The sequence below is a fragment of the Oryza brachyantha genome, chromosome 12 (genome assembly GCF_000231095.2).
Source record: "Oryza brachyantha chromosome 12, ObraRS2, whole genome shotgun sequence".
NCBI lineage: Eukaryota > Viridiplantae > Streptophyta > Magnoliopsida > Poales > Poaceae > Oryza > Oryza brachyantha.
Window position 1 is genome coordinate 3,719,294 of NC_023174.2, and position 14,400 is coordinate 3,733,693.

The following is a 14,400-nucleotide window of genomic DNA, read 5'->3' on the forward strand; positions in this document are numbered from 1 at the left end:
AAGTGCACAGTAATGAGTTGCAGTAGTGGTTTTGATCTACCCTTGGTCGATGATTAAAATTTATACATATCTTTGAATCTTACACTGCACAGTGCACAAAGTGCACAATAATGAGTTGCATTAGTGGTTTACTCAGGCCATTCGATGCAAAAAAAAAAAAAAATTATGTGTGTCTTCATTTGAGCACTTATGTTGAATTTTGAACGTTAGCTACTCTGCTACTGCACAAAAATTTCGTTTTGCTGTTCGCTTCTTTGTTTTCCTTCATAAAAAAATGCAGGCTGGACGCATGCATGACACGATGATAGGTTGTCATTCATGTGTGAGACATGTGAAATTTATGAATGCGAGATTGGGAGTTTATTGCCCATGCATCAATGGCGATTAATGTTCCGGACTTGGGCACTGCATGGCTAACATGGTGTGATATCCCAAATTCTTGCTCCATGTTAGAAGTTCAGAAATCAACTGAGTTCTACAGCTTAGCTTGAACATTGTAGCTGTCAAGATGTCGTCGAATTGGTCGATTCTTTTGTGCGGTTAAAACAGAGGCGGTGTTGAAATTCACTTGCTGAACTGCACACACGACATCCTATTGAGACAGCACCACATGCTTCCATACATCACTCAAAATCCAAACAGATTTCTCATTCCGAAGTCCAAACTTCAAACCATGCTTACACTTTCTGAATCTCTAGAAGTATTAAAGACTTAGTAGTACTTGACAATTCCGAATTATTTGGCCTGCAAAGTAGTAGAACTGTAGAACCACAAATATGTTTGATATTTCTCTTCCTTGCGTTAACTTACAAGTGAGATAAAAACCGTCTAGGTTTAATTTGGCAGAAGAAGAAGAAACTGTTTGCCAGTTCATCAAATTGACTGGTATCTTCGCAGATGCATAAAAATTTCAGAATCAGAACAACAAATTGTGGATGCAACACGATTGCGCAGAGACGCGACTTGGGAGAGAATTTCTGAGCAGTTCAAATAACATATCGGCATGTACATTATGAAGTGCATAGCCTCTTGAGATTGTTGTGAGCAAGGCATATGTATCGGTGGGCTGCAGCTCTTTTTCATTTATTTTTATTTTTGACAAGATGGACAGCATAGCTCTTCAAGAGCTGGAGGATTGAAAGCTGTCCGGCTTGTGTTTCTCCATCAGACTGGTGAGAGCCGCATAGAGCTCCTCCTCCAGCTCAAAATCCTTCTCCATGTACTCCTTCTTGACCTTCGCCTTCTTCTCTTCATGGGCTTTAATCAATTCATCTTGTTCAGCTCCAAACTCCTTCACGTCCTTCACCTGGCAATCTACGATTCTTTGTATCTGCTCCTCACTGCACAAAAATACTTTTAGATTAGCGATACATCGATGTGGAATTTTTCCATTCACAGACACCCGTTTCTATATTTGATCAATAGAAGAATAATCAGAAGTATCAATTTTCAACCGCTTCCAACCATGTGTTAGGAGCGCACCTTAGCCTGCAATTTTCTGTATTTTGTGCAGTTTCATAGTCAACATCACACTCTATGGCTTGTGCTAGCTCCTCCTGCAGCAACCTTTCAAACTCACTTTCTTTCTGCTCGGTATCCTTGCGGAGTCCTTCAATTTGATCATGATAAAATTTTGCATGAAACTTCATCTGAAAAGTATAGAGCCACAAGGTGAGAAAAGGAGACGAAATCAAAACAAAGTTTACATGAGACAAAAGGCAACACAATTATATGCCAAAAGTTTTAATTAATGAAGAGTGACTGTCCAAGCAGATTTTTACAATATGTTACTTCTGGCTGCAGATCGTACATGTGTTAGCAGAAAATTTGTCCACCAGGGAAACCATTAAGCGATAGATACCTGTTCCTCACACTCCAAGAACAACTCATTGGTTTTTCTCTTCAAAATAATACTATCTTCAATTGCTTCCTGAAGTTTCTGGGTCTCAGCACCCAAGGCTTTTTCTACTTCTTTAGAATGTTGCTTTGTCTTAACCAACTCGTTCTTCACGTAATTCAGTTGTTGGTTGTCTTCACTCATCTGTTTTAATCTAGTAACCACCATCTCATTATAAGATGTCATCTCGTATTTCAAATAGTCTTTTTCTGAAAATCATAGAAATAAGAAATAGCCCATGTTACTGCCATACAACAGCAAAGCAAATCTGTGGGGAAAACACGGCAATTAGATGCATACAGAGTTGCACGGGTGATGCATTTCAATTTGACAACACATCAATATCTGGTGTTCACTAAAAGGTTCCAAAATGATATTTAATAATGTTCGCATTTTAAACTAACAAAGTACACTGCCAACATGTATGGAGCATGCCTCCATTTAAAAAAAATGTAACAAAAGACAACAAATATAAGTCAGCATTGAGGCACAAAGAAGAATCGCATCGCTTCATAGAATAACAAGATAGCACGCATATGAAGAAACTGACGTCAAGATAGTTGCACGATAGGTAACTTAACAGAACGTGGGACAGGAAACCACGCATACTGGAGACAAATCAACCCTCAGTCGATTTGTAAGCTGCTCACTCCAACCAAATCAACTGCTTCCTTACAAGCAGTATCACGTGAAAGTGAAACCAATGCTTTCTATGCAGCAAAAGGCCCCATGGAGTAGTGGAACTGAAAGCTAAAATCGATGTCCTGTGCAGCTATGGTGGCGAAGAATTACGGAATATGAGGGCCTTAGTGTGTGGCAGTGAACTTATAAAACTGGCCAGTGACAGTATCTCCAGGATGGGCAACTCTCCGGTGTATTTTACTGATAGTATTATACTTCCAGTAGAAAAAGGGTATCTTTGTACTTTATTGATTACTTGATTAGCAGTATTTTATAATTTTGTTTTTTTAATAATAAAGATCACAATAAAAATGACAATATTACCTCTTCAAATTTCTACTACACCTAATATTGTTGGTAGTATAATTTAATCATAGTCGTCCGATAAAAATAGATCAACAGTATATTTAAATTCTACTACCGATAAAATGCATCGGAGTTAGCCCCCTCCAGGATACATTGCTCTACTTCCGTGCTAGTGGGAAGCATCCGCAGGGGAGGGGGGGGGGGGGGTGGAAGGGCTTGAAGAGGCACCAGCTACCATAAATTATACCTTGTCCATTGATTTCCCATTTGGGGGGTCACAGATAGCAGGGTGGGACAGTTCAATAGGGTGGAGGCGCTGCCTGTGCCAGGTACGGCAGCATAGAAGACCCCAACGAAGGGCCCCATGTCTGGCTGTAATACACAATAGCCACTGTGGAAATTCAACCACAAATGGAAGCTAAATACATTGGCCCATGCTTGAGGGTACAATATCAAAACAAAACAGCAAAAGTGTTTAGAATAATCAATTCCATTGGGAGGAGTGGAAAATCATCAAGTGAAGTGCATATCAGTTGTGTGTGGTGTAACCAATACCTCCTAATCCTATTATCTGTGGATAACATAATGTGAGCATGGTAACCACAAATCAATCACATGCCAATGCGGAGGAAGAAAAGAAATATGCAACTCCACATATGTCCTTTGTGAAGACAGTATCACAATAACACAGCTTGACAATTGACATGTGCCAAGTTCCATTCACAGTGAAAAGCATTCATCTCCGGCTTAGAAGTTAGATAAATAATTCAGGTAAAAAAAAGGTAAAATGGTGAGTTATTTACCACAGGGATGGTCATGGATCCTCTATGGATAATTTAGGGTCGACTCTAGTTCAACACAATGAATTAAGTTGATGTTAAAAAAATGAAACTTAATTCATTTAGTTGAACTAGAGAAACCCTAAATTACCAGCGAACCGATCTATGTCCATTTCTAATTTACCAGATGAATAATAATTAAACAGACTTCAGACCATTATAAATGAAAAGTTAAATGCCATACCATGAGATCTATTGAACTCCTCCATATCTTCTTTTTCAGCTAAGAAACCATATAGTTGCTTTTTCCCACCAGGTACAACGACCCTGAGATTCAACCATGCATTCCTGTCCATTCTTTGACCAACAAAGTGATTGTGCAACCGTTCTGCCTCCTTATAGGCCACAGCCGATCCTTCAAATATTAGTGCACTCATACCACTGTGCCCATCTGGACCATAAGCATGGCATGCTTCCTTCACATGATAGTTAATGAAATAACCACGGAGCTCTTGGTTTCCCATGCCTTTCCACTAAAACAAGTCAAGGAATAAACATAAATTAGAATGCAATAAATCTTAACTTCATACAGCTTAAAAGATAGATCAAATGGATGTTCTTTTACAATTGCCTGCAAATGGTTGGGCAGTACTCATGTTTCTTTGCAGTGGAGTATGAATGCAAGCAAAACATAATAAAAAAATAACTACAATAGGTTTGCTTGCAGTTTCATGTTATTTGAATATTGCAAATATTTTAAATCTTCAACACAATTTTTTTTGCAGGAACATAATATAATAACTAACATAAAAATGATAATTGAAATAAGATGGTAATGAAGAAAAACTGTCAGTGGATCTATGTTGCGATGCATAAGACAACTATCAGACAATAGATAAAACTAAAAGAACACCATAACCGCACGAAAACAAACCAATCTTATTTCTTTAACTTTGAGACATATGTTATAATACAGAACAAACAGTGGAAATCCATAAAGTGATGGGTGCAATTTAAGTTCACTAAATCATACAGAAAATGCCACCTTGCCATCCTCGTCTTGTTCCAATCGAGTGTTCATAACAATAACCACCGGTGGCCATACTATCCGACGATCCGTGTTTTCTCGCAATCCTTTCCAGATTCCAAAAAACTCACCAGATGGTGCCATTGAAACTCCCATACGATACAGCTCCTCTTCCAGCAATGCAGCTAATTCTCTGTGAAGCTTAACCCTTTTAGAACCCTTTGTTCTAGCATGATTCATCAAAGGTTGTAACCCTTTGTACCAGGCAACTCCACCACGTACATTTTTGCATGCTGGACAATGCCAGTGCCTAGACTTGTCATTTATTTGTTCAACACTTAAATTCTCCAGAAGTTCAAAAATACTTTTCAACAGCTCATGTCTTTTCCGAATCTCAAAATTTTTCTCAGTTGACTCAGTATCATCAACCATATCATCATCAGAATCATCATCATCATCATATACATTGTCAGAATCATCGTCGTATGCATTGTCATCTTCACCATTTTCCATTTTAGGGTCACAACTGGATGTAGGAGCATCATCCTTATTGCTGTCAGAGACAGATGAGCTAGACCTGGGTACCCACTGCAAGCCATTTGCAGGAGGTGCAGTCACAACTGAGACTGGTTCTTTCTGTTTCCTTTGTGTATGCTTATTTTGTGGAAGTGACCTAGAAATGCATCTGGTAGCAGGCCTACGATCAGAATGTTGAACCGAACCAGATCCATTGCCGTTCCTTACTTGCCACACCCTATTAGGTGCATGTGAAGTATTGGAAGAAGTGCATGGTGCTCTTTGTCCCTTCCCAACTGAATTTTCTGATTTCTTCGACTTCTTCTCGACCCAACCATGCCCTAGATCAAGAACAGTTGGATAAAGTAATAACGTATTTTTCTATATGTATGACAAAATTAAAAAAAAACTAAAAGTAGTACCGTGGAACATACAATCCACATCTCTGACCACATAACTCGCAGAATTTAACATCACACAATCTCCAAACTCAGGTTTGCTATTAATGAGTAAAGTAAATACCACAGCTACTTCCAAGAGAGATATGAGTTGCAAGAAAAATCTACACTGATCAATTTTATATATGTCATCAAAAAATCACAAAAATACAAATAGCAAAATCCATAAAGTTTTGCTGCGGTTACCCCAAAACTTCTCTTTTCAGACAATATATACTTAGGTCCCTCTTCAGTGCATTCCATTGGTAGTATTATCCTACCAGTAGAACTAATCTCAGCCATTGATTAAAAATAATATTTTTGTACTTTGTTAATTAATTGATTAGTAGTATTTTATAATTTTGTTTTTTTGCAATAATGATCACAATAAAAAGGACAATATTATCACTTCAAATTTCTATTACACCTAATATACCAGTTGGTAGTATAATTCAATCATAGTCGTCCGATAAAAATAGGCTATACTATATGCTTACTTCCTAGTACTAAGGGAGCAGAATGCAATGCAGTTAAATTAACCAGAATGTTATCAAAGAGGGCCCAGGAATGTAGATGCAAGATATGCGCAGCACCAAATCCGCCTACGAGGCCATTCCATCCAGCTCTACACGGGCAGCCGATAGATAGACCATCTTCTAGCTAGTAGTAAGTTCTACCCGCCGATAGAAGGGGGGCGGCGCGAGCGGGAGATCGAGGAGGGAGCTCACCGTAGCCGTTGCTGTTGCTGCCGGAGCCAGGTGCCCCCCCGCCGCCGGACATCTCGAGGGGGGTCTCTCGGTGAAGCAGCAGCAGGAGGAGGGGGAGTGGTGACTGCTGGGCCGCTGCACTGTGCACAGAACCAGATGTCCAGATGGCGGCCTTGTCTTCTCAGTAGTTCCTTCGTCACTGACACATGGGGCCCAGCAGGGGGCCTAGAGAGTCGCTGGTGTGTCTCGGCTAATACACTCACAACACACGCACACTCTTTTTTAAGGACGCACGCACGTAAACCCTATTCCTATAAGCACCAGATTGACAAAGTCACCACTGAAAACACAAAGTCGTTAGAAGCCTAAGAATATTCGCTGTAACAAGGAGTCGAATCTAGGACCTCACGTGCTACTTTGTAACCACCGGGCTATAGACTCTTTTGCAATGATTTAGAATTTCAGATGTGTTGTGTGGCTCATGGGGTTGGACGAGGAGGTGCAAGAGAGAGCTAAGGGCATGCACTATGCAAGCCACATAACATGAGTAGTCTTAGTTGTCACGTGGATTGAGATCACTCTTTCTATAATACATACCACTTGTGGTGGGACCCTACAAATTTTACGTTTCAATCCATCCCCTTTTATATATATAGATTTGTGCACTTTAGCACCTGTAAAATAAAAAATAACTGCACTTATATCCTTCCACCGGTCCCCACTCCCTCACCTACCCACCCCGACGCACATCCTCCCCCACCGACGTAGATGGCATCCTCCGCTCGACGCCCACGCCCATCTCCCCTCCGGCGCCCCTTTCCCCGACCTACTCTTGTGTTTGCGGTGACCCTCCACGCTCCTCCCCCTTCCGGCGTCCTCTACCCACGCCCCTTTCCCCCTCTTTGGTAGATCTGGGGATGGCGGCGGCAGTGCACGGAGCGGGATGGCGCACAGATCCAGCCCACGATGGCGGCGGTGTGCAGATCCAACGTGCGGCAGTGACGACGCACGGAGCGGGGCGACGACGCATGGGGCCCAACAACGATCACTCCAATCCAGGCTATGGATGGCAACAGGGCTGCACCCGTCGAGTTTTATCACCCCGTCTCCGTCCCCATAGAAATAAATTTTCCCCACCCCCATCTCCATCCCCACAAATGGGGAAGGATTTCTCCCCGTCCCCATCCTCAGGCAGGTACGGGTTACCTAATGGGTGCCCATACCCGACAACCGGTAAAGTGGCGGCGATGGCGATGACCTACGCGGCGGCGCGGCGACCTAGGGCGACGGCAGCGGCGCAGCGAACTAGGGCGGCTCAGAGAGAGGCGCGACTGCGTGATGAACTAGGGCAAGGGCGGCGTCGAGGCGATCGACGCGGTGCGTGGCGAACAAGGGCGAGGGTGGCGGCACGACGAGCGGTTGCACCCGCCGGCGACCAGCAGCCTCGCTCTTCTGTGCTCCGGCTGTCTGGATTTCAATGATGAAGAGAGACAGAGAGAACGAGAACAAGAGAGAAAGAGAGAACGAGAGAGAAGGATAGAAAGTAGCTGAGGGACGGAGTGGCTACTCGACTCGGGTCAAGTTGCTATGAGAGCTAGGGTTTCTATTTGCTATATGGGTCTAATGAGTTGTTTTTATTGGGCTACATGCTGAGTTAGGTATATATTCACAATTTATACGGGTACCCATGGGTACACGGGGACAGGGAGCTGGGAAACATACCTGTCCATGCCTTACCCAATGAGGGACTTTTAAGCCAATATTAGCCCCATGGGTACCCATTTCACCCTATTTTTATACCCTAATAGAGTTTTTCTCCGTCGGGATCGGGGTTCGGGGCCATTGCCATCCCTAGTTCGGACGGCGGTAGCATATCCAGTGCGTCCCTCTCTCCCTCGCCTCAGCCTTTTCATTGACAAACCTGACGAGGACGCTATTCTCTCTGCAGGAGACGAGGACCCCCGCGAGGGTGCGGTCCATGGCTAGCTGGCACTGTTGTGCCGACGTGGTGAGCTATGGCTCCTTGCCACGTCGACGCAATGTGCATGCCCTAATATAGATTAATGTTATATAATAGTTACACAAATTTATATTATATATGGTGCACCTCTCATTGATATTTAATGTCATTGGGTTTGTGTTGTACTACCTCTATTTCATAATGTAAGATATTTGATTTTTTTTCAATGTTTGACCATTTGTCTTATTTAAAAATTTAGTACATATATAAAAAATTACAAGTCGTGCTTAAAGTTTTTTAGATAATAAAGTAAGTCACAAGCAAAATAAATGATATTTCCACAATTTTTTGAATAAGACAAATGATCAAACATTGCAAACAAAAAAGTCAAACATCTCTTACATTATGAAATGGAGGGAGTAGTTTATAAATCTTTATCCCGTTTTTCTTCTTCTTATTTTTTCTCTCCTCTTTAGATCACGTTTAGATCTCACTTATTGTACTTGTTGTAAACTAATGTTCCAGCATTCCCTGATCCACGTGAACAAATATATATATAATGTTTATATACATACATATATATATATATATATAATAATTTTATGTGTATACATAAAGTTTCATCTTTATACCTAGAAAGTTTATATATGGGAAATTTATATAAAAAATTAATCTGTAACCTATAAATTATTTAGTAAAGACAATATCTCCGTTAAAAATCATCTTTGGAATAAAATGTTCACGTGGTAACGGACACACCCCCTCGTTCATTGGCTTTTTCAGTTGGACGCGGTTCTGCTTGACTTGACGACCTTGGTGCTGTTGTGGTCGCGCCGAGTCGCCGTCCAAACCAAACAAAGTGGAATGACTCGACTTTGGTGCTGTTGCGGTCTCGCCGAGTCGCCGTCCAAAGTCCAAACCAAACGAAAAAAAGTGCAATAATCAACGTTGGAAGGCTTTAGATCCGTGTTCACTTAAAATAGAAGCCAGATGGATGTCTCGTGTGTTGCTGTGAAAGAGTTGTATGATAATATAGTACATATCAGTTCTAATAAAATTTTCTTGCCTGCTATACAATTTTTTTATGTGTTTATGTATTTGTGTGCCTTTATTAATTATCTATATGTTATAAATAGTTGGGTTGTATGGTGTGTCTTTTGAAGAAAGATATGTAATTTACGCTCTTGATGAATCATTCAAAGGCTAAAAACAATTAAAATGATGTAAAGAGATGTAATTTACACCATTGATGTATCATTGTAAAACTAAAATCAATTGATGTGATAAGATGTAATTTACACCCCTGATATATCATCGTAAGACAAAAACAATTAAGATGATGTTGCTTTATTAGAGAAGAGAGAAGTAACATTAACCACTTGGTGAGCCTTAACCTCATAGAAAGAAGAGATTAAGAGTTCAAGAAGAAAAGCGAATTGTACCTCTTCAGTTTAATATCTTCAACTATGGAATTTTTTATTATAATAGAAAACCGATCTAAGTACCTCTTAATATATCTTAGACTATATTTTTTATTATAATAGTCTATACAATAAATTAATATTTATAAAGATATTATTAATTAATTTTAAAGTTTAACTTTATTCTTATCTAAAAATGATGAAAATTAGAAATCAGTAAAGTATACAGTAGTCAATTGTAAAACAAACTATAAATATCATGTATATAAAAGATGGGTATTAGAGCATGAAGAATTATTAATCCGTGAGAAGGCCCTATGGTGCGCCCCACGGTGAGGATGGATAGCAAATGTATCATTAGAGCAAACCCAGCAACTTATGCTTCATATCATCTATATTAAAATTAGATGATATGAAGGAAAATAGGCTCCAACAGATCATACATCCCATCATATAAAAATAGATGGTGATCTAAATTAGAGAGGTTATTCAAATTTAGATGTTCTCACTATAAATGATGTTTTAATAGAACGAACGAAATAATAGGGGAACGGTGGAGTTTACCTTCAGTTCGATTCCTCGAAAAACTCTGTAAAAAAAAGCTTTCGAATCGAGTGGATTTGATAAGGGAGGTGAAGGAGGTGAGAGGAGAAGGCAACAGCAAAGGAAGAACTGGGGTCAGGCGGCTAAGCCCCCCTAAAGGACGACGCCAATGATATTGATGCCGTCAAAAGGTCTATTCGAGAAATAAGTTTTTTAGGGGTCTGTTTATAAAATAAGTTTTTAGAAGGACCAAAATGTTAAAATTCCAGGTCATCCAAATGGCCATATAGATGATCACATATGCATGAGCTACTAGGTTTGCTCTTAGGTCATTTCTATCTCTCTATTATGGAACCCGGCCCATTCAAATATAGCATTGTACATACTGTTGAGGATATATTTACATATAACTATTATATTAAATTAACTTTAGAGCTAGTGTTGTGGATTGTGGTACAGAGCACCCTTCTGTTTTGAAATATAGGTATATCTAATATTTAAATGTTTTATCATAATAGAAACATTCGTGTATTGATTTACATGCTTTCGATCATTCCAATGATTATAGAGCTAATCGAATACTTAAAAAGAAATATAATCAATTCAAAATATAAAGATTGATCATGGAAGTAACTAAAAAAGAATCTTTTGATATTTCATTGGTCTAAGCTAAACAATATAGAGATACTTATATTTTATTACGATAGAGACAGTACACCAGTAAACTTCTTACCAACCTTAAAAATTCCCAGTACTAAACCGTAGCGTTGAGCCCTTTCCTCCATCGACTTCACACTTAGGCAGGTTTAGGAAAAGGAACAGTTCTGGTAAAGGATGCCCGTCGAACCTCCGAAGTACTTATCAATTCGCTAGTCTGGGAAAGGTTCTACTTTCTTATTGCTTAATCGCTACGCGACCCATCTTCTCGTCCTTGAGACTTGAGAGAACTTTTTGCCTTTGATGTTGCCAGATTTATATAGACATTATATGTTCTTTTAGTGTTAGTTATTCATCAGTTTTTTCATATGCACATGTCCTCAACTACTAAACAATACTATGTGTGTATATATATATATACTATTATAAAAAGCGGTAACGATTCTACCGATCTTTTTCATCCGTCGTGGGCCCCGCGTGTCAGCCACTTGTGCTAAATTTTCGTAAGCTCTGCTAAATTTTCGTCCGTGCGTTTCCTTCGTTCGGTAGTCCTGATAAATTTTTGGTGTGCTCAACACTGATAGAAGTATAGCTCTCGGACCGCTGGATAAGACGCTCCACTTGCAACTTGACAGTTCGGAGTTCGACTCCCGCAGGGAGCAGCGTATCCTTTATTTGCCCGGACTCCGAACTCCCGCGGGAAGCAACGCTGAGCATTTTTTTTCCGGCGGGAGCTAGCCTGATTAGGGGATTAGCGGATCAAAATTTAGATTTGAGTCTTATCTTTTTTTGCGAGTGGGGGCTCTCCTGATCAGGGGATTAGCGGATTAAAACTTAGATTTGAATCTTAATTTAAAGTGTTGTTTTTATTATCAAATATATTAGACAATAGATTACAAATTTAACACCAAAATTTTGACACCTAATAAATTCTTAAATCAAGTCATTATTATTGTGATTTTAGGGTAGATTATTTTGACCATTGGGATCAAATATATTTCTACATATAAATATTTTATTTGGGTATACAGTTTATGAATAGAAATATTTTATTTATATTTAAATTTTGTGAATACATATGCATAAAGATTATAAAAAGAAATATTTTATCTACGTATAAAGTTTATGTCTATTTATGTAAAAAGTTTATAAATAGAATTTTTTATTTAGGTATCATGTTTATGAATCGAAATATTTTGTATAAGTAGAAAGTTTACCAATGAAAATTATTTTTCATATATATGATTTCAAGTAGAAGGACGAAAATTTAATTGCACTTTTATTTAAAAAGAGAACTTAATCTAAGAATTAGGTATCATGTTTATGAATCGAAATATTTTGTATAAGTAGAAAGTTTACCAATGAAAATTATTTTTCATATGTATAATTTCAAGTAGAAGGACGAAAATTTAATTGCACTTTTATTTAAAAAAGAGAACTTAATCTAAGAAATTGTAAGTGCCGTCATCGTCCGTCTCGGACTCCCTCTCCGCCGTTAGAGGAAAATAATGAAGAAAAGAAGAAGGAGAAAAGAAAGAAGAGAAGACAGAAGGGAAAAAAAAAGAAAGGGAAGATAAAATAAGGAGAAAGCTAAAAAAATCAGAATTTAATTAAACTAGGAGAGAGTGTGTGTAATGTCCTTATATCCATCGTATATCCTCGCTGTTCTCTGCTCCATCTTCGATGTATAGACCTATCACAACTAAATAACTTTTGATGGCTTAGAAATGTACATTCCAAGTCATTTGTTCTACATACGTACTGATTTTTTTTATCATTTATGCTAAGTAACATTTTGTCTTGTTTAGATGTACTTATTTTTTAAAGCGTCTGCCAACAACTTTATGGTAGAAGCCTTCAGGTTGTATGAGCCCGCTGATGTGATTTTGATAGTAGTTCTTAGTCATTATCTCTAGAATCTTTTTTCTTCATGAGAAATAATATCCTGGCTATATTTATTGAATTAAATGTAAAATGATTTTGCAAATTATGAACTTAGCTAGACAATTTCACATTCACATCCCATTATTGTTGAATCATGTATAGTGAAAACACGCAATGATTAATTGCTCTTTATGGGATTGATTGTTTGTTAAATTTTACTAACATGATATATAGTTATCATATGGTTCACATAATTAATTAATTATTACTGCATTTCATATATGTTTTAGTGATTTCTTTAATATATAATGATTCATTTGACCCGTAGCACGGGTATCTTGCTAGTGTGTGTGTGTATATATATATATAGGTTGATTGTCTCATATTTTTAAGTAGTTTTTTCAACTCTATAATAATTAATTTCATTACGTATTACTCAAATTTAAATAAAAGAATAAAAGGATATTTAATCTTTCATCTTCGTCTAAAAAAATAAAAGTCATTCGTCCCAATTCGCTAGTCATTGTGGCTATAGGATGAAATTAAAAAACCTGTGCGTTGCTACGGGTAAAAATAACTTCAAATATACATAAGTACTATGAGAAACACAATCCTAACCTATGTAAACAACAATGATAGAAATAGAACACGGTCTATGCCAATTGGTTATGATTTTTATGATGAAAAAATTTGTCCGTCAGATTTAAATCATAAATTATTGTATTTATAACTATTTTTTCGGTATTAAAGGATATTCATGGTGATTTTGTCCATCAAAGTTGTGCTAGACTGTGTGAGCGCCACGCTCTGAGAGTCTAGGTGGATTGAGATTATATAAACCATGTTATATGAATCAACCTCACATATACGTATATGTTTCAACTGAGGTTTACCGAATGCTAAATATAAATATAAATAAAGTAATTTATAGTTGTTTTGCTAGAACGGCCTGCGAGGCAAGTAGGCAACAGCGCGGGTGCAACCCACTCAGGCGAGCGCGCGGCACACGGGCCGCTGCCATGGTGCGGGGGCACAGCCCGCAACCTGGCGACGCAGCGGCCGTGGCCCATCGATCGCTGCGCAAGTCCTCAGCGGAATACAAATACCTTACGAAAACGAATACGTATATATGGATGACGGACGAAATTTGTTGGCAGAATCGTTACCGTTTTTTATAATAGTATGGATATAGATTCTTTCAACATAATATCTTCTTATGCTAAACCGTTTATCTCATGCATACATATTGTAGAAGTGAAATCCTTCTTCCTCACTCTTGAATATCTTCTCTACAATTTGTTTGTACTCCAACAGGCATTAAAATGATATCCTACTATCGGCCATTGCGATGACTTATTCTCTACAAATAATAGTTTACACAATTTATAAAATGATTGACCTTTTATAGTTGACTTCCAAAAAATTAAGTAATATACAACAAAATAATGCAATCATTTTCAATACACTCACCATGTTATCATCATCACAAAACAATCATAAAATTTAACTCAGTCAATAAATACTTTAACGTATGAACAACTAATACCAATATTGTAATTTATAATACAACCGTGTAAATAATGTA

General features: G+C 38.3%; 1 protein-coding gene across 1 annotated transcript; it reads right to left on the reverse strand.

The window, feature by feature from the left end:
- Window positions 1-642: 642 nt before the first annotated feature.
- LOC102703638 (protein SUPPRESSOR OF GENE SILENCING 3 homolog) lies at window positions 643-6,478 on the reverse strand. The gene is made up of 6 exons (XM_006664351.3): window positions 6,372-6,478; window positions 4,709-5,547; window positions 3,908-4,196; window positions 1,862-2,106; window positions 1,483-1,649; window positions 643-1,340 (listed from the first exon to the last, which is right to left on the reverse strand). The coding sequence occupies exons 1-6, from the start codon at window positions 6,421-6,423 to the stop codon at window positions 1,121-1,123; spliced, it is 1,812 nt and encodes a 603-aa protein (XP_006664414.1). The 5' UTR covers window positions 6,424-6,478; the 3' UTR covers window positions 643-1,120.
- Between the last annotated feature and the right edge of the window lie 7,922 nt (window positions 6,479-14,400).